Source organism: Phocoena sinus, chromosome 7, assembly GCF_008692025.1.
Source record: "Phocoena sinus isolate mPhoSin1 chromosome 7, mPhoSin1.pri, whole genome shotgun sequence".
NCBI lineage: Eukaryota > Metazoa > Chordata > Mammalia > Artiodactyla > Phocoenidae > Phocoena > Phocoena sinus.
The window spans coordinates 6,617,571-6,636,620 of record NC_045769.1 but is presented as its reverse complement, the minus strand read 5'-3'; the positions used below and the strand labels follow the sequence as shown (position 1 = coordinate 6,636,620).

Here is a 19,050-nt window from a genome sequence, read left to right as displayed (position 1 = left end):
ATGTCTTATAAAAGAATGTCCTATAATGAAAAAAAGAATAGGTAGGTTGGAACGTGGACAACTTTGGGGTGCTTCTTTATTCCATAAATAATTACTGACTATGACAAAGGCACTGTCCTAGGTACTGGGGAGGCAGCAGTGACCAAAAAATGAAGTGCTCACCCTCACAAAACTTACAGTCTAGTAGTGGGAGACGGATAATAATTGATAATTCAATAAGTGCATGTCAGGTGATATTAGGGTGAAAAAAGCAGGACAAGGGGCAGCATGTCAGGTGTTACTATCAACTGGTTTGACAACAGACTGTCTGCAGGCACTGGTAAGAGCTTGGGATGAGCACCTTGCTTATACTTCAAGATCATTATGGGTTCAACATGCATTGGGACTTCCTGAAAAATTCTGTTTTTATGGAAAAATGAGTTCTAAGATCTAGACACCAGACATACAAACACATTTCTAGAACACAATCTGTTTTAAGTTGCCAGACTCCTTAGAAGCAGTGAAAAAAACACTTAAAAAATTTAACACCTTAATCAACAGTAAAACTATCCATTGGGATCAGACAAGTGTATAATTTTGTATGTGTAGTAGGACGTCTTACCCCAAGTTTTCTTCTTTCTGAAGGGGCTCTAAGCAGATCTCAGTTCTCTGTCCCAATTTATATTCCCTGATAACAAATGAAACAAAATAATATTGAATGACATATCACTTAATTTTTTCAAAGTTTTTTTCTTAACCAATTTCAAGTATTCTTAAGTGAAATATTATACCATATAAGAACACTCAAAATTTAAGAGACTACCATGAACAATTATACACCAAAAAATTGAACAATGCAGAAGAAATGGATAAATTCCTAGAAACATACAACCTACCAAGACTGAATCATAAAGAAACAGAAATTCTGAACAGACTAATTATGAGTAAGAAGATTGAATCGGGGGCTTCCCTGGTGGCACAGTGGTTAAGAATCCACCTGCCAATGCGGGGGACACGGGTTCGAGCCCTGGTCCGGGAAGATCCCACATGCTGCGGAGCAACTAAGCCCGTGAGCCACAACTACTGAGCCTGCGCTCTAGAGACTGCAAGCCACAATTACTGAGCCCACGTGCTGCAACTGCTGAAGCCTGCACACCTAGAGCCTGTGCTCTGCAACGAGAAGCCACCGCAATGAGAAGCCCGCACTCGCCGCAACTAGAGAAAGCCTGCGCGCAGCAACAAAGACCCAACGCAACCAAAAATAAAATACATTTATTAAGGAAAAAAAAGATTGAATCAGTAATCAAAAACCTCCTAACAAAAAAAAAGTTGAGGACCAGATGGCTTTACTGATGTATTCTACCAAAAGCAGAAATAATACCAATCCTTCCCAAACTCTTCCAAAAAAAAAAAAAACAGAACAGGAGGGAACACTTCCAAACTCATTTTATGAGGCCAGCATTACCTTGATATCAAAACCAGACAAGGACATTATAAGAAAAGAAAATTAAAGGCCAATATCCTTGATGAACATAAATGCAAAAATCCTCAAAGAAATAATTAGCAAACCAAATTCAACAGTACATTAAAAGGATCATACACCATGATCAAGTGGGATTTCTGCAAGGGATGCAAAGATGGTTGAACATTCGCAAATCAATTGGTGTGATACAACCACGTTAACAGAATGAAGGAAGAAAATCATATGATCGTCTCAACAGATGCAGAAAAAGCATTTGACATTCTTTCATGTTAAAAATTCTCAACAAACTGGATATAGAGGGAATGTACCTCGATGCAATAAAGGCCATATATGAAAAGCCCATGGCTAGTATCATACTCAATGGTGAAAAGCTGAAAACTTTTCCTCTGAAATCAGGAATAACACAAGGATGCCCACTCTTGCCACTCATATGCAACACATTGGTGGAAGTACTAGCCAGAGCAATTAGACAAGAAAAAAAAAAAAATAAAAGGCATCCAGACTGGAAAGAATGAAGTAAAGTTGTCTCCATCTGCAGATTACATGATATTTATAGAAAACTCTAAAGACTCCACCAAAAATCTGTTAAAACTAATAAATGAATTCAGTAAAGTTGTGGGATACAAAATCAATATGTAAATATCAGCTGCATTTTATATACCAACAGTAAATTATCAGAAAGAGAAATTAAGAAAACAATCCCATTTCCAACAGCATCAAAAAGAATAAAATACTTCGGAATAAATTTAACCAAGGAGGTAAAAGATCTGTATACTGAAAACTATAAGGCACTGATGAAAGAAACTGAAGATTCAAATAAATGGAAAGCTATTCCATCGTCATGGATTGGAAGAACATTGTTAAAATGTCCATACTACCCAAAACAATCTACAAATTCAGTGCAATCCTTATCAAAATATCAAAAGCATTTTTCAATTAGAAACAGAAAAAACAGTTCTAAAATTGGTACAGACCCACAAAAGACCCTGAATAGCCAAAGCAATCTTTTCTTAAGAAAGAAGAACAGGGCTCCCCTCGTAGCGCAGTGGTTAAGAATCCACCTGCCCATGGACATATATACACTACCAAACGTTAAGGTAGATAGCTAGTGGGAAGCAGCCGCATAGCACAGGGAGATCAGCTTGGTGCTTTGTGACTGCCTGGAGGGGTGGGATAGGGAGGGTGGGAGGGAGGGAGACGCAAAAAGGAAGAGATACGGGAACATATGTATATGTATAACTGATTCACTTTGTTATAAAGCAGAAACTAACACACCATTGTGAAGCAATTATACTCCAATAAAGATGTAAAAAAAAAAAAAAAAGAGCAATATCTTCCAAGGTCTACAAAAAAATTCTTTGAGGGCTTCCCTGGTGGCACAGTGGTTGAGAGTCCACCTGCCGATGCAGGGGACACGGGTTCGTGCCCCGGTCTGGGAAGATCCCACGTGCCGCGGAGCAACTAAGCCCGTTCGCCACAACTACTGAGCCTGCGCTCTATAGCCCATGAGTCACAACTACTGAAGCCTGCGCACCTAGAGCCTGTGCTCTGCAACAAGAGAAGCCACTGCAATGAAAATCCCTCGCACCGCAACGAAGAGTAGCCCCTGCTGGCCGCAATTAGAGAAAGCCCGCATGAAGCAACAGACCCAACTCAGCCAAAATATAAATAAAAACAAAAAAAAAGAAGAAGAAAGCTGATGGCATCATGCTCCCTCATTTCAAACTATACTATAAAGCTATAGTAATCAAAACGGTATAGTACCGGCATAAACACAGACATATACATCAGTGGAACCCAAAAAAGGGACTTCCCTGGTGGTCCGGTGGTTAAGACTCCTCACTCACTTCCACTGCAGGGGGCATGGGTTCGATCCCTGGTCAGGGAACTAACATCCCACATGCCACACTGCATGGCCAAAGGAAAAAAAAAGAACACAACAGAGAGCCCAGAAATAAACGCATGCATATATCGTCAATTAATTTATGACACAGGAGCCAAGAACACACAATGGGGAAAAGAGTCTCTTCAATAAGTGGTGCTGGGGGGAACTGGACAGTCTCATGCAAAGGAACGAAACTACACCCCTATCTTACACCTTATGCAAAAATCAACTTAAAATAGATTAAAAGATTTGAACGTTAAGACCTGAAATTGTAAAACTCCTAGAAGAAGAGTAAGCTCCTTGACATCAGCCTTGGCAATGATTTTCTGGATTTGACACCAAAAGCAAGAGCAATAAAAGCAAAAATAAACAAGCGGGACTACATCAAAATAAAAAGCTTCTGCACAGCAAAAGAAACCATCAACAAAATGAAAAGGCAACCTATGAAGCAGCAGAAAGTATTTGCAAATCTAAGGGGTTAATATTCAAAGTATATAGAGGGCTTCCCTGGTGGCGCAGTGGTTGAGAGTCTGCCTGCCAATGCAGGAGACACGGGTTCATGCCCCGGACTGGGAAGATCCCACATGCCACGGAGCGGCTGGGCCCGTGAGCCATGGCCGCTGAGCCTGCGCGTCCGGAGCCTGTGCTCCGCAACGGGAGAGGCCACGACAGTGAGAGGCCCGCGTACCGCAAAAAAAAAAGAACAACAAAAAACAAAGTACGTAGAGAACTCATACAACTCAATAGCAAAAAGCAAACAATCTGATTTAAAAATGGCAGAGGGCGTGAACAGACTTTTTTTTTTAAAGAAGACATACTAATGGCCAACAGGTACATGAAAAGGTACTCAACATCATTAATCATCAGGGAGATGCAAATCGAAACCACAATGAGGTATCATCTCACACCTGTTAGAATGCTTATCATCAAAAAGACAAGAGACAGCAAGTGTTTTTGAGGATGTGGAGGAAAGGGAGCCCTTGTTCAATGCTGGTGGGTATGTAAATTGGTTCAGCCACTATGGAAAAACAGTATGGAGGTTACTCAAAAAATTAAAAATAGAACTACCATATGATCCATCAATCCCACTTCTGGGTACCTCACCAAAGGAAATGAAAACAGGATCTCGAAGAGATTATCTGCACTCCCATGTTTATTGCAGCATTATGCACAGTAGGCAAGATATGGAAAAACCTAGTGTCTGTTAACCAATGAATGGATAAAGATGTGGTGTATGTATGTACGTGTACATACACTCATACACACGCAAAGGAATATCAGTCAGTCATAAGAAAGAAGGACATCCTGTTGTTTGAGACAACGTGGATGGACACTGAGGGCATTATGCTAAGTGAGATAAGACAACTGCTGTATGATATCACTTATATGTGGAATCTACAAAAGCTGAACTAATAGAAACAGGGACTAGGATGGTGGTTACCAGGGACTGGGACTGGCTGAAAAGGGGAGATGTTGGTCAAAGGGTACATACTTCCAATTATAAACTATAATCAACATGCTGTACATGACATCCCCAGAACACATTCATCTTATAACACTGAATTATATACTTGAAAGTTGCTAATAAGAAAGTAGATCTTAAATGTTCTCACAAAAAGGAAATGGCGATTATATGACGTGATGGAGGTTGTTCGCTAATGCTATGGTGGTAATCATTCTGCATTATACGTCTGTCAAATCAATAGGTTGTACACCTTAAATTTATACAGTGTTATATGGCAATTATATCTCAATAAAGCTGGGGGGAAAAACAATCAAAATTTTGTTCACAGTCTCTGGACCACAGTAAAAACAGATAAAACTACATTTATACTTAATATGAGAAACTGAAGTTGTCTCAGAGTTTATGATAAAAAGTATCATCGACACGACAAATGTGGAATGACCTAGAACGGGCTGTTGTGGAGTGTTCACTGAGAACCCTACCTGAGCCGCTGACAGTGGACTCTTAAGAGCCTGCCGGGGCGCCTACTTTCCACCGTCCAGGCTCTAAGGAAGGCAGGCGATGGGATGGAAAACTCCAAGAAGGAGGGCAAGGTCATGGCCTAGAAAAGAAACAGACATTGGAGAAAGCACTCTTAAAAACAGACTGCTTTAGGGAAAAAAAATGAAGCGCTACACAATGACATTTAAGGGAAAGAGTATCTTAGGTAATGATAATATCTACCCAAAAAATCCACAGGAATATTGTTTAAATGAAATTAACCCTGAGTAATTTCTGTATTCCTCTCTACTGAAATCAGCCTGAGAGATTTTTCTGTTTCTAAATCTAAGCCAAAAGCTCCTTTTCAATGATTATGTTTTAGAAAATGAAACTTTAAAGTTAATTTCTATATGACTATATAACTCAAGAGCAGAGGCCTCTCTAATAAAAGCAAGGACTCATCTTCAACTTCCATCTGTGCTCATATAATTCAACAAAGTTTGCTCTGCCATGGAAATAACTTCTGATTTTGAAATATTTCAGAATCTCTGGATCCAAATGCTAGGCCCAAACCGCTGGACTAGTTCTGTAGGGGTGGATAACTATTTATATACTTAGGCTGTAGTATATAAAGTGGCCAATATTCATCCGTTTTAAATCTAGAAACATCAATTTTGTATCTTTTAATCTAATCTAAGAAAAGAAGTCTCTTTCTACTTGTTCTTATTAGAATGAGACCATTTGTTTTTTTGCGGAAGGTATTTCAGATATTGAGGACACACAGAAGTCAATCAATGACTGATATTCACCTTACATGCACCTACACTGTTTCCTTTAAGAGCAAGAAGGGATGTTCATTTTAATCCAATGAGAATAAGATGCTTCTTAAGCATTGTGTGTTGTATTCAATCCGGCCTTTCCATTTGGACAGAACACTGTGTCTGTATTAATGTCCAGGAAAACAATACAGTATCTAGTTTAACATAAAGCTGATATTCTGACCTCCTGGGCAACTGACCACACAGCTTTTACTAACAACATTTAACACATGAATCACAATGACACAAAAACAATGTAAATAAAGGAGTAAAGTGAATGCTTTACAAATGTTCCAACAAATGTTTCCCTAAAAAATCAAAATGAACATAAGCTGCAAGTCACTGAGGAGATTTCAAATGAAAGCACAGCATGCCTGTCAGAGAGGGGATAAATGAAAGCCACGGGCAACTGGTAGAAGCAAACCCAAGGAGCTGTCTGAGCAATATGTGTGTGTGGCCTGTTGGGTACTCACCACTGAACATGGCATATAACACATGCCCTATCAGAACAGACTGTAATTGAGGGAAGAGGAAATAGAAGAATATATTAATATCGCACTAGAAGCAGCCAGATCACCAGTAAGGTACGCGCTGCAGGAGGAAGGCTGACCTGAGACTTCAGCTCCCCCAACGTAGCATCTTCTGAGATTTCAACGTCTCCCAAGTAGCGGAGGGAAACTTCTGCATGCACGTCACTGGGAGCATCTACAAAGGACAGAGCAAGATGTTTGACAGGAGCTTTAGACGTACTTAGCTCTTATTTCTGAAATACAGGCCACGTTTTGATACTGCAAACGGGTTTAGTACAATTCCATCCAAGCAACTCAGAATCTGAATTCCTCGGGTCAGCCCCTCAGGACTTCATGGGGAGGAAGCAGGGCCCAGTAGATGGGCAGCCAGGGAGCATGCTGTGGGCACAGCACCAGGTCTTCTCACTAGAATGGCTTTGAGGAATTTTACACTTGGGCTGTCTACCTGGAATGCTCTTTCCCACACCCTCTCCTTCCTCAAAGAGGACTCTGCTGGTTGGATACTCTGCCCTGCTCTCATCTTTTATTTAACCTGTTTCTCTCTCATAACACTTGTCCCAACTTGTTACCCTTTTGTCTGTCTGTTTTCTTATGTGTGTGTATACATGTGTTTTTTTACATATACATATACATATATATATATATATATATATATATATATATATATATATATATATTTTAACCTAATCTGTCTCCCCTACAGAATATGATTTTCAAGAGAGAACAGGTCATCTACCTTGTTTGTCTCTCCAGTGCCAGGAATGGTGGGTGCCACACAATAAATGTCCAATAAATGTTTACTGACTGAAAGAATTATTGACAATAAGAAGGCCTTTCTACATTAGTTTTAAAAAGGGGAAAACAAAATGCTCTCCTATAAAACTCTGGATATAAAAGTTGATAACTAAATTTGAAATCAGTAATTTGACTCATTTTTGCTTTAGTTAAATGTCTTTGCTTACTGCTGGGCACACTGCTAATACGTAATAGGAAATTAATTATAAGTAAATTAAGTAAAAAAGCTCTCTTCATGAGTGGTCCTTCTTGTGTCTAAGGATGCTGTAAGCTGGTACTACGTGAAAGACACTTTTAGGAAATTCTCAGAAATAAAAATATTTGCCATATGTTGTGATACAGAAGGACTACCAAAAAAATGAACTGTTTTCTTTACTTTCATGGAGAAACACACTGCTTTTTAAGTTGTAACTATTATTCTATCACAAAATCATTTTTAGAATTGTTTAACATGTCTAATATAACTCAAACAAAAAATAACTTAATGCCAATTTCATAGCTAGTTCAACATGAAGTATTTTATTGCTCTATACATATAATCCTAACTTCAAAAAGTAAGGAGATCATTTATGCTAGTTTCAGTACTGAATTTTGAAAGATAAAAAGAAATGTAAGTATATAATACTTCAAGGCATTAAAAAAGCTAAATTATTAAGCATGATAAAAGGAAAAAAATATAAAACCTTGGTCCTACTAAAAATATATTCTCTTTATCTACAGTTACAAAGGAGATTAACTTGTGTCTTCTTATAATGAAGTGGAAACCCACTTTTTACAATGGCAATTCAAACCCCCTGCCTTTGCTCATCATGACGTGTGTGCTGAATTCTGCCTGTGGAGAAGAAACTTAGAGTGAAACAGTATGTTTATACCCTGTCTGTGAGTCTTCTCAGAAGTCAGTGAACTGGAACGCCCTTGAAGGAGCTCCTGGGTGGCGGCAGCAGTAAGAACAGGAGCTGCGTGGGGTCCGGACTCCAACCCTGCCTCTCTGCCCCTTGGGTCTGCAGTGAAGACACTGGAAGTGACTAAAGCGTCAATGTCTTAGTCTGTTACAATAACTGGGGCCACTATTCCTACTGCCATGAGGTGCTTTGAGAGGTGATATTATATAACAATTCCTTGAAAAAATGTAATATATTGCTATAATAATAATGATAATAAAAATAACAGATGGCAAATGAAAGGTAAAGCCAAAAAAAAAAAAAAGATGGTCTTTTATAGAGGTTACAAACCACTGTATAAAAATAGGATGGTATTATTATTATACTATGAATTATGGAATAGATTTTGATTTTCAACCTTATATTTTAAAAATACATATTTCAGTTGCCTCTCAGCAGAAGCAATCATTTTACTTTTCTTTATGACACACTGGCTGCTGTAATTCTGTTGTGTTCTCACCTTGGATGGAATTAGCTCTCCAGACCCCGCCTTGAGAAAAGGTACAGTTTGTCTGGTCCTGATGACTCTTCCAGTGATGCAAGGGACCCCGTGGCTGGTACCACCAGATGGGCACCTTCAGGAAACCCTGAGGAATGGAGATTTCCAACTGTTGTGATGCACACAGATTAAGTCAACTTCTACTTCCACAGAAACTTTTTTTTTTGGCCATGCCAAGCATCTTGTGGGATCTTAGTTCCCTGACCAGGGATAGAACCTGTGCCCTCGGCAGTGAAAGCAAGGAGTCCTAACCACTGGACCACCAGGGAATTCCCAGAAAGAAACATCTTGATATAGAATATGTTCCTAAATTTATTTTTCCTTAAGATGTATGTATTAACTGTCATGTATTATACTTGCTTACTGTTTTTACAATCAAAGTTTAAAATCATAAAAATCAGTCTTTAGGATGACTGGGACCAATGTTCTATATCTTCTTTTTTTTAATTTCGTTGCACTGGGTCTTAGTTTTGGCTCGTTGGCTCCTTAGTTGTGGCTCCACAGCTCCTCAGTTGTGGCATGCAAACTCTTAGCTGCAGCATGCATGTGGGATCTAGCTCCCTGACCAGGGATCAAACCCGGGCCCCCTGCACTGGGAGCGTGAAGTCTTATCCACTGTGCCACCAGGGAAGTCCCTGTTCTATATCTTAGTAGCTACAGTAAATGAAAAGTATAAACAAACTAACAAAACATTTGACAGAACAAACTATATAAATGTTTTCAGGCATTGTAAGAGCACCATAGCACAATGCACCAGTTACATGCAGTTTTTATTTATAAAAGTTTCTAAAGGAACTTTATAGAGATCCAACAACCTATTGATCTAAGGTGCATTCCTACATAGTAACTACATGGAATAAGCTCAACTCCTTAAACGCATTCTGTAATTTCAGTTTTACTAATTTAACTGGTTCTTCCCCACCCCTTTGAGCGGGTAAAGAACTTGAATAGATTTTTACTCAGTGAAGGATCTGCTGCTGTTACAGTGAGCAATTTCCAGCAACAGAAGATGAGGATGTGAAAAAAACATGCCAAGTATTTTAAATGTGTATTTCAAGAAATGCATATTAAAATGAGAATGTTTTTCTGTTTATCAAATTGGTGAAGATTAATACTCAACTTCCATGCAGTAAATAAATAAATGTAAATCAGAGCAAAAAACTCCATTTTTTTTCACCTGTCAAAAACCAGAAAGTCTAATAATATTCTACGTTGGTGAGACTGTAAGTAACCCTGAACTCCTGTATATTGGTTCCAGGAGCAGAAACTGCTGCGAAGTTTCTGGATGGTAATTTGGTGCTGTCAAAATTTTAAATGCCCAAGCCCTCTGACCCAGCCATTCCATGGTTAGGGTTTTACCTTCTGATATACTAGCCCATGCATACAAAGACATTCACTGTAAATTGTTTATGGTAGCAAAACCCATGAAACAACCTCAAGGTCCCTCTTCAGAAGACTGGTTATATTACAGTAGGCCATAACTTCTGACAAAGCGATTTCGATTTCAATTCTAGGAATATCCTGTAGATACATATGTGCAAAATGGCAAATAAGTGATATTTTTGGCAGTGTTATTTGTATCAACAAAAGACTGGATACAACCTAAATATTCTTTGAAAAGAGATTGGTTAAAAAATAAATCACGGTACCTCCATATATGTCAATTAGAACGAGATAACTTCATGGGTACTGATGTGGTGTGTATATGGGGGTAATGAGAAAAGCAGGGTGCAGAACAGGGTGTCAAGCTTATAATCATTTGTGTGAATAAAAATATGTATCTACATATGAATGTGCACATATGCATATACACACACACACGTGCGTGTGCACTGAATTTAAAAAGCACCTGCCTCTGGAAGGATACAGAGGAAGCTGGCTGCCTGTGCGGGGAGGACCCCAAGTGGCAGGGGGACAGGAGGGATGGGGGATACTCTTCCTGGCCCAGCTTTTTATACACTTTGAATTTTGTATCATGAATATTATCAATTCAAAAATTAACCTTAAAGAGCACAGTATAAAATACAGCAGAATTCTATGAAGTCATGAAAAAGAATAAGGTAGGTCTGTATGTGCTGATGTGAGATCCTCAAGATATATTAAATGAATAAAAACAAACAAAAAACGAAAGGTATAAAACAGTGCATAGAATATGACCCCCTTTATGTAAACTTTGAAAAGGATACACACATATTTACATTCAGCATACAAACAGGCATAATTTTTTTCTTGGAAGGATACACAAGGAAAAATAAGTTTACTGTGGCTCTTTCTGGAGAGAAAGATATGGGAGAAACTTCTGTTTATCATTTTATAGGCTTCTACACTGTCTGAGTTTTCTAATCATAAGCAAATGATTATCTGAATGCTGGAATTCTGGGTCATTTTCATCTTTACATGTGTCCACATTAAAACAAAAACAAACTAATAAGTAATAGCTTTTCCAAGTGGTAATACACAGTGTCTATGGAAGAGCAGTGGCGTGAGCCCTCTCACAGACACACATTAGGACTGTAAACTTGGTACGACTCTTTGGGAAAACAATCTGGCTTGTTAATTCCATCTTTAGAATTGTCTTAAGAAGGATTTATATTTATTACTATTTATAAGAACAAAAAATTTTAAACAAGCTAAAATCCAAACAACAGGGATATAGGTGAATAAAACTGTGGTAAGTCATATATTGGATATAATGATTGTTTCTGGATTTTATGGTCAGGTTAAAAAGTAAAATATAAAAAGTAGGAAATAAAATTGTACATACAATTTGACTTCATAGGAAGAAAATATATAAAGATGCAAAATATGGTAGCTGTCTGATTGGTAGGATTTTGGGTAAGTACTCTATTCTCTTTATGATTGTATTTCCCCAGTTTCACACAATGACAACATATCATCCTTGCAATCATAAAACAGTAACTGTTATTTACAAAATGTCTATTCAGGAGCAAAATCTTACCAGAGGAGGAAGTTTTCCTTCAATTAAAAGCAAAGTGTCTCCAGAAGAGAGCATAAGCTCTTTCAGTGCTGCATCCTGGGAATACAGAACGTGAAAATCTTTTTTGTCACTTATGACTTCTGAAAGGAAGAAAGAGACCATTCGATCTTTTTTAAAAAACCCTATGCCTCTATTACCCTTTCAAGAAATAAGTAAATGAATAACGAAGCAGATATTGAAGAGATAGAAATAAGCTAAAACCATAAAAAAGTATATCATTATGTATTAAAACTGTATAATTATGAACTATAAAAGATTAAGGGAAGGGAGATGGATGAGGTAAGAAATGACAGATTAATCTACAGAAGATAAAATTTTAGTTAAGCCCAAAAGATGGGCTGGATTTGGGAAAGCCAGAGGAAACAAGAAGGAATTTCTCAGGGAAAGAAGAACACGGCGAAGTCCAGGTTAAGTCAAGAGTCAGTATGACTTGTGCTGGGGAAGAGCTAAGAGACCAGATTAACTAGAATGGGAGGTATCTGCTGGAGAGTAACGGAAAGAAAACTGGGTTGGAGAGGTGGTCACAGGTCAAAGGGATGCGGAACAGAAAAAAAAGAGTTTTCAGTTGCTTTAAAAAAGCCACTCAAGATTTCTGCGAAGGGGGTTTTTAAAGATCTAAGCTGCCACACTTGTGACATACTGAAGTGGGGAGCACATGGGCTCAGGGAAGCCATCTGTACTAATTAGGTAAGAGGCAAAAAACCACAAAAAAACAGGGCTTGAACCAGGAGGCCGGCAGTGGGAATGGTCAAGAAGGAGTGGAAAAACTGATTGAAGGCTGAGACCAAATATGACGGATGTAAGGTAAGTAGCGTAAGCCACATTTCAGGTGGAAAAGGATCAGGATGGGAAAGACAAGAAGCAAATCTGGGAAGCGGGGCTAGTTCTGAGGGTAATGAGTTTGCTTTTAGATGAACTGTTTGATACTGATTTGGGAATTAATAAGAGGAGAAAATAAGGAAACCATTTGACTAGATATACTCTTTTGACATCCAAACTGTATGCCCTGAAGATTCTTTGAGGTTCACTTTTTACTCCAGGCAGTCAAATTCCTGGCCAGGACCCAAGAGGAGCCTCTCTGTATTGTCCCTGACTGTTACACAGCAAGGACTGTTTCCCGGAAGGCCCTGCTTTAGATCAACCTCTGTTGATGTTCAATGCCAGTGTCTCACTGAACAGAAAGCAGGCGGATAAAGATTGGGGGAAAGGGGAGTGAGCACAATTGTGTAAGCTTTCTCACAAAGCTTTATTCTGGCTGTACTTCTAAGGCCATGGATTTGGACTGTGAGGTTTGATGCTACTTGGAGCAACAATAAGATGATTAACCAACATGAAAAGATGCTCACATCACTAATTATCAGAGAAAGGCAAGTCAAAACTGCAGTGAGGTATCACCTCACACCAGTCAGAATGGCCATCATCAAAGAGTCTGTAAGTAATAAATACTAGGGGGACTTCCCTGGTGGCACTGTGGTTAAGAATCTGCCTGCCAATGCAGGGGACACAGGTTCAATCCCTGGTCCGGGAAGATCCCACATGCCGCGGAGCAAATAAGCCCACGTGCCACAACTACTGAGCCTGCGCTCTAGAGCCCGTGAGCCACAACTACTGAGCCTGAGTGCCACAACTACTGAAGCCCACGTGCCTCGAGCCTGTGCTCTGCAACAAGAGAAGCCACTCTAATGAGAAGCCTGCGCACTACAATGAAGAGCAGCCCCCGCTCGCTGCAACTAGAGAAAGCCTGCGCATCAGTAAAGACCCAGTGCAGCCAAAAATAAATAAATAAATGTATTAAAAAAATAAAAAATAATAAATGCTGGAGTGGGTGTAGAGAAAAGGGAACCCTCTTGCACTGCTGGTGGGAATGTAGACTGGTGCCGCCACTATGGAGAACACTATGGAGGTTCCTTAAAAAAACTAAAAATAGAGCTACCATATGATCCAGTGGTCCCACTCCTGGGCATATATCTGGAGAAAACACTAATTTGAAAACATACATACACCACAATGTTCACAGTGGCACGATATACAACAGCCAAGACATGGAAACAACCTCAATGTCCACTGACAGATGAATAGATAAAGAATATGTGGTACATATATACAGTGGAATATTACTCAACCATTTAAAAAAAAGAAATAATGCCATTTGCAGTAACACAGAGATTGTCATACTAAGTGAAGTCAAAGAAAGACAAATATATATCACTTACATGTGGAATCTAAAAAAATGATACAAATGAACTTATTTACAAAACAGAAACAGACTCACAGACATAGAAACAAACTTATGGTTACCAAAGGGGAAAGGGGGGGGAGGGATAAATTAGGAGTTTGCGATTAACATATACACACCACTATATATAAAAGAGATAACCAATAAGGACCTACTGTACAGCACAGGAAACTATACTCAATATCTTAAAAGAATCTAAAATAGAATATATACATTTAAATGAATCTCTGTGCTGTACACCTGAAACTAACACAACATTGTAAATCAACTACACTTCAATAAAAATTTTTTAAAATAAGATTAACCAGATTCCCAACACCCTGTGACAACACTGCTCCTAAGTCTACCCTAAGAGTCTGGGCCGGATTTAGAGGTGCAGTTTGAATCAGAGCCTAAGTGACTGGTTGGTAAGATGAATTCTGCCATCATTAACTTACAGAGAAACTCTCAGATTGAAATATTCAGGTTTCAAAATTCAGAGTGTATCTTCAAATTCTTTCACTGGTACAAATGTCTTTTATTCTCTGTAGTTCTCTGCCTGTTAATGAAGAACTACTACTAGAGACATATTCTCTTATCAAAAGAGGACTCAATACAGATGTTAGATATGTTCCCACTTAGCTGAAACTTTCCCTCTGACTCTCTGAAAAAACTGCAGTCAGGAAAAAGTAGACCCACATATGGATTTGTATATCCTAAAAAAAAGTAAAGCTTTCTCTAGAATTTATTCACATGAGTAGGGTGGTGTCCTTATGAAAATACAAAATAAACACAATCACTTTACAAATGAAATGTATAGAAATAATCTTACTTCTTCACATAAAGCCTCCCCAGCTTCATAGCACCAATCCATTTTTCGTAAATGCCATGCGTCTCCTATGAAGGAATCAAAATCAGATGAAAAAGAATTCAGAATAATATGTTTTAAGAGTTTGTCAGGAATGACCCTTCTGGATAAATGAATATCAAATGGGATATGATCTAATAAGTATTAACTAATTTTTTTTTGCGGTACACGGGCCTCTCACTGCTGTGGCCTCTCCCGTTGCGGAGCACAGGCTCCGGACGTGCAGGCTCAGCGGCCATGGCTCACGGGCCTAGCCGCTCCGCAGCATGTGGGATCTTCCCGGACTGGGGCACGAACCCGCGTCCCCTGCACTGGCAGGCGGACTCTCAACCACTGTGCCACCAGGGAAGCCCAGTATTAACTAATTTTTAAAGTAAATTATCTCTTCCAGGGCCTGAAAAAAATTAAGTCATTGCCCCAACTTGGATAATTTTCTCTCTATTCCACCAAGAACTGTATACTTGCAAATAAAAATAAGACTTGGTACTAGTATGCAACATCTACTTACACCTTTATTATTTACAAGTACACAAGCGCATCCACATCACACGTTAAGCATAGACAGGTGTACATACATAAGCACAGAATCCCTAAGATCATGAAATTGAGTTTTATTGCACTGTCTTGGACGAAAATACACGCTAACATCGCTCAGCAACTGGTAACATGTACAGCAAACCTGTCCTATCTAGTCAGCAGCGATCTAACGAAAGCGTGTCCTTTTGGCACAGTGCTTCAGTGTAGTTGGTACAAATGAACATTTATGAAGGTTAATCAGATTTCAGTTTTTCAGCATGCTTGCTACACACTCACGACATGGGGAGAGAACTTTCTTCGGGGAGAGGGAACCGAGCAAAAGTTGAAAATCCTGATGGTTAAAAAACTAGCAATGTTTTATAACAGTCAACTCCCCCCACCCACCGAAAGAAGCTACAGACGAGCGAAGAAACACAGACCTCACATTTATCCTGCACAGGCCACAGGTTTTGAATCCCAATACTGTTCTTTGTAGACCCTCTTTTGTCATCGGTTCTAGTTTTAAATGCAGTAAGGTTTATATCGATATTTAACTTAATCTAAGTTTGTTTAAAAAAAGAAAGTAAGTTAAGAGTGAACACCATTACTTCATAGCAGAGCATGGTAGAAAGAAATCAGAGTTCTGAAATCAGAGCCACTTAGCTACTTGCTCTGTAACACTGGGTAAGCCGTTTAACCATTTTCAGCACCTGTAAAGTGGGAACGGGGAATGATCCCTGCATGGGAGGACTACTGTCGAGATGACCTGAGGCATCGCACAGAAACTCCTAGAAGTTGAGCAAGTGAACGTCCCTGCCAGATAACGGAGCCCCATGTTTCCACTCTGGTGGAGAGAATGGCAATCACTCACTCTAATGAAAGCAGTGTGGTGCCTCCTCAAGCTTGCTCCGTGGGTCCACCTGGGTAGCCACTTCAGGACACCCTGGGTTTACTTTTTTCATTCATATTACATTCCCTAATCTATACACAGAAATACTGGCCTGAAACACAATGCATTGAAATTCTGAATCCATGAGGTTAAAAAAAGAAATTCAGCAAAAGATCTAGGAAATTCCAGAGGGTCTGTATCTTAACTGTATCTCTTTTGTACCTTTGTTGTTCCCTATCTAGGCTCTCTTTCCTTAGAATTAGGCTAACCTCCAACTAGTTTTCTTTTAGCCTGCAAAAAAGAAACAGGAGAATTATGTACGTATAGAAATGTAAAGCATAACTGACAACCCCGGAGAAAAAGAAAGTTTGAAAAGTTTTCATTAGGCTTATAGAAAATTTATTATAAGTAAAGGATGTGGATAAACTTATGTATCATCATGGTCTATAACTTACCTGAGAGGCCAGATTTCTCCAGCATTACCTTTAAACACTGTAAGAAAACAAAACTATGTTCATTAGTTGTTCTATATCTGAGTTACAATATTGTAAGAAACACCCTTTTTTGACCCTGGGCCTATCTGAGTCTGATTATATTTAGTAATTCTCAAATAAAGATACACACGATGCAGTGATTAAGTAAGCGCTTCTTAAGGGCTAGGTGGCGCCAACTCAGCAGGGAAAACCAGTTTCCAGTGTTCGCAACCAGGTCTGTCTAAAAGTTCATCCACTTCCAGGACTGCGGTATGATTCCCTTCTTATGAGGACTAACAGTGTATTTTTGACCAGATGTGATTAATTAGGCTGATTTCACAGAACTCTGACTCCTAGAGAAGGAGATTAGCTTTTATTTATCATCTAAGAAACAACTGGTCACACATCAACTCATGAGGGAAGAATGATGCATACTGTGAGCTCATGGCACAATTCAATAAACGAGACACGATTAACAGACGTTTAAACAAAACAAAAATAGTCACAAAAAAACTCCCAACTTCTTGAGGGGAAAAACATTCTTAAATAACTTTAGGGCAAAGGAGTATGTAAAATTTCATTTATACTATAATAGAGCAGAAGGGAGTAGTACAAAGGATGATCACTGCTGCCCTGCTTGGGTCAGGAGAAAAATGGCCAACAATCCAGACATCCCTGGATTAACAGGGGAACATTTAAATAAACTATGAGAGGTCTTAAAACAATTAAAAGGATAAAAGAGATTTATATTTACTGGTCTTAAAAGATCTTTAAAATATTTTAGTGAAACAAAGTTCTGGGATCCCATTTATGATTTTAAAGAAAACCATACAAGTCAAGCTCTTATTTCTACACGTACATACATACCCACACACTGGTACACACACGGCAAAGGTACGGAAGGATACACTCTACTGATGTGGATAAGATTATACTGTCCAATGACAACAGTGACTTCTGGGGAAGCGACAAGAATAGGGTGGTGACCAAGGGGGATTTTTAGTCCCCCCAAAGTTTAAAAAATAAGACTAAATCCACAATTACTTGTCTGATTAAAAATAAAAGAGAGTCTAGAATTAAAGATTGTTTAGAAAATGATGACAATGACAACAGAGTATGTTAAAATAGGGAATGGGGGCTTCCCTGGTGGCGCAGTGGTTCAGAATCCGCCTGCCCATGCAGGGGACATGGGTTCGAGCCCTGGTCCGGGAAGATCCCACATGCCACGAAGCAACTAAGCCCGTGCGCCACAACTGCTGAGCCTGTGCTCTAGAGCCCACAAGGCACAACTACTGAGCCCTCGTGCTGCAACTACTGAAGCCCGTGCGCCTAGAGTCCATGCTGTGCAACAAGAGAAGTCACCGCAGTGAGAAGCCCACACACCGCAATGAAGAGTAGCCCGTTCGCCGCGACTAGAGAAAGCCTGTGTGCAGCAACAAAGACCCAACGCAGCCAAAAATAAACAGTAAATAAAATAAATAAATTTATTAAAAAAAAAAAAAACAGGGAATGGGACCAAAGCCATATTCAAAGAAAACTGCAGTCTCAAAGGCCTCCATTAGTTAAGAAAAACAAGCAACTGAGCATTCAGCCTAACTGTGCTCCAGACAGAGGGAACTGCCGGTGTAAAGGGCTGCTTGAGGAGCAGCACAGTGGCCAACGCGGCCGGAGTAGAGCAAGTGAGAGTGATAGTCAGACTTTTTTTTTTTTTTTTTTTAAGATACCAAAGGGCCAGATCACACAGGGCCTTGCAAGGTCACTTGGGGCTCCCCCCCTCACCGCGAGTGAGATGGGAAAGCAGAGCAGGGTTGTGTGCAGAGGACTGACTGATCTTACACTTTAAAGGATTACTCCACTTCTTTGTAAGAACACACCCTGGGAGGTGTCAGGCTGGAAGGAAGGAGATCGGTTAGGAAGCTGCTGGAATAATCCAGATGAGAGGTGAAGGGGTGACAGCAGTGGAAGGAATAAGATATGATCAGATCCCAGATAAATCTTGATGGCAGAACCAAAACGATTTCCTGAAACACTGGTTCTGAAGTAAGAAAGAAAAGAATCAAAGACAATTTCAAGGTTTTTGGCCTAAGCAAGCAGAAAATGGGAGCCACCGTAATAGAAAAGGGAAATGTGAGTGAAGTATGTTGAGAGATCAGGAGCTCATACACATGAGTATGGCGTCTACGACTTGAGCACGAGGCACTCAGAAGGCAGAGAGA

At 39.4% G+C, this 19,050-nt stretch overlaps 1 protein-coding gene and 1 pseudogene across 6 annotated transcripts in view; one reads left to right on the top strand and one right to left on the bottom strand.

Moving 5' to 3' along the window:
- USP40 (ubiquitin specific peptidase 40) overlaps positions 1-19,050 on the bottom strand; it is a 92,236-nt gene that overhangs the window by 7,088 nt on the left and 66,098 nt on the right. For 3 of the 6 annotated variants that reach the window (XM_032636876.1, XM_032636875.1, XM_032636879.1), the window contains 8 exons: positions 16,817-16,853; positions 14,921-14,985; positions 11,835-11,909; positions 8,837-8,963; positions 8,308-8,436; positions 6,721-6,815; positions 5,295-5,413; positions 602-667 (listed from right to left, as the gene is read on the bottom strand). In XM_032636876.1, coding sequence (XP_032492767.1) covers positions 602-667; positions 5,295-5,413; positions 6,721-6,815; positions 8,308-8,436; positions 8,837-8,963; positions 11,835-11,909; positions 14,921-14,985; positions 16,817-16,853 — 713 coding nt within the window. The remainder of the gene's footprint in view (positions 1-601; positions 668-5,294; positions 5,414-6,720; positions 6,816-8,307; positions 8,437-8,836; positions 8,964-11,834; positions 11,910-14,920; positions 14,986-16,816; positions 16,854-19,050) is intronic. The other 3 variants (XM_032636878.1, XM_032636880.1, XM_032636877.1) reach the window with 1 other exon arrangement.
- The window catches only part of LOC116756491, a 264,380-nt pseudogene that overhangs the window by 202,632 nt on the left and 42,698 nt on the right, over positions 1-19,050 (top strand).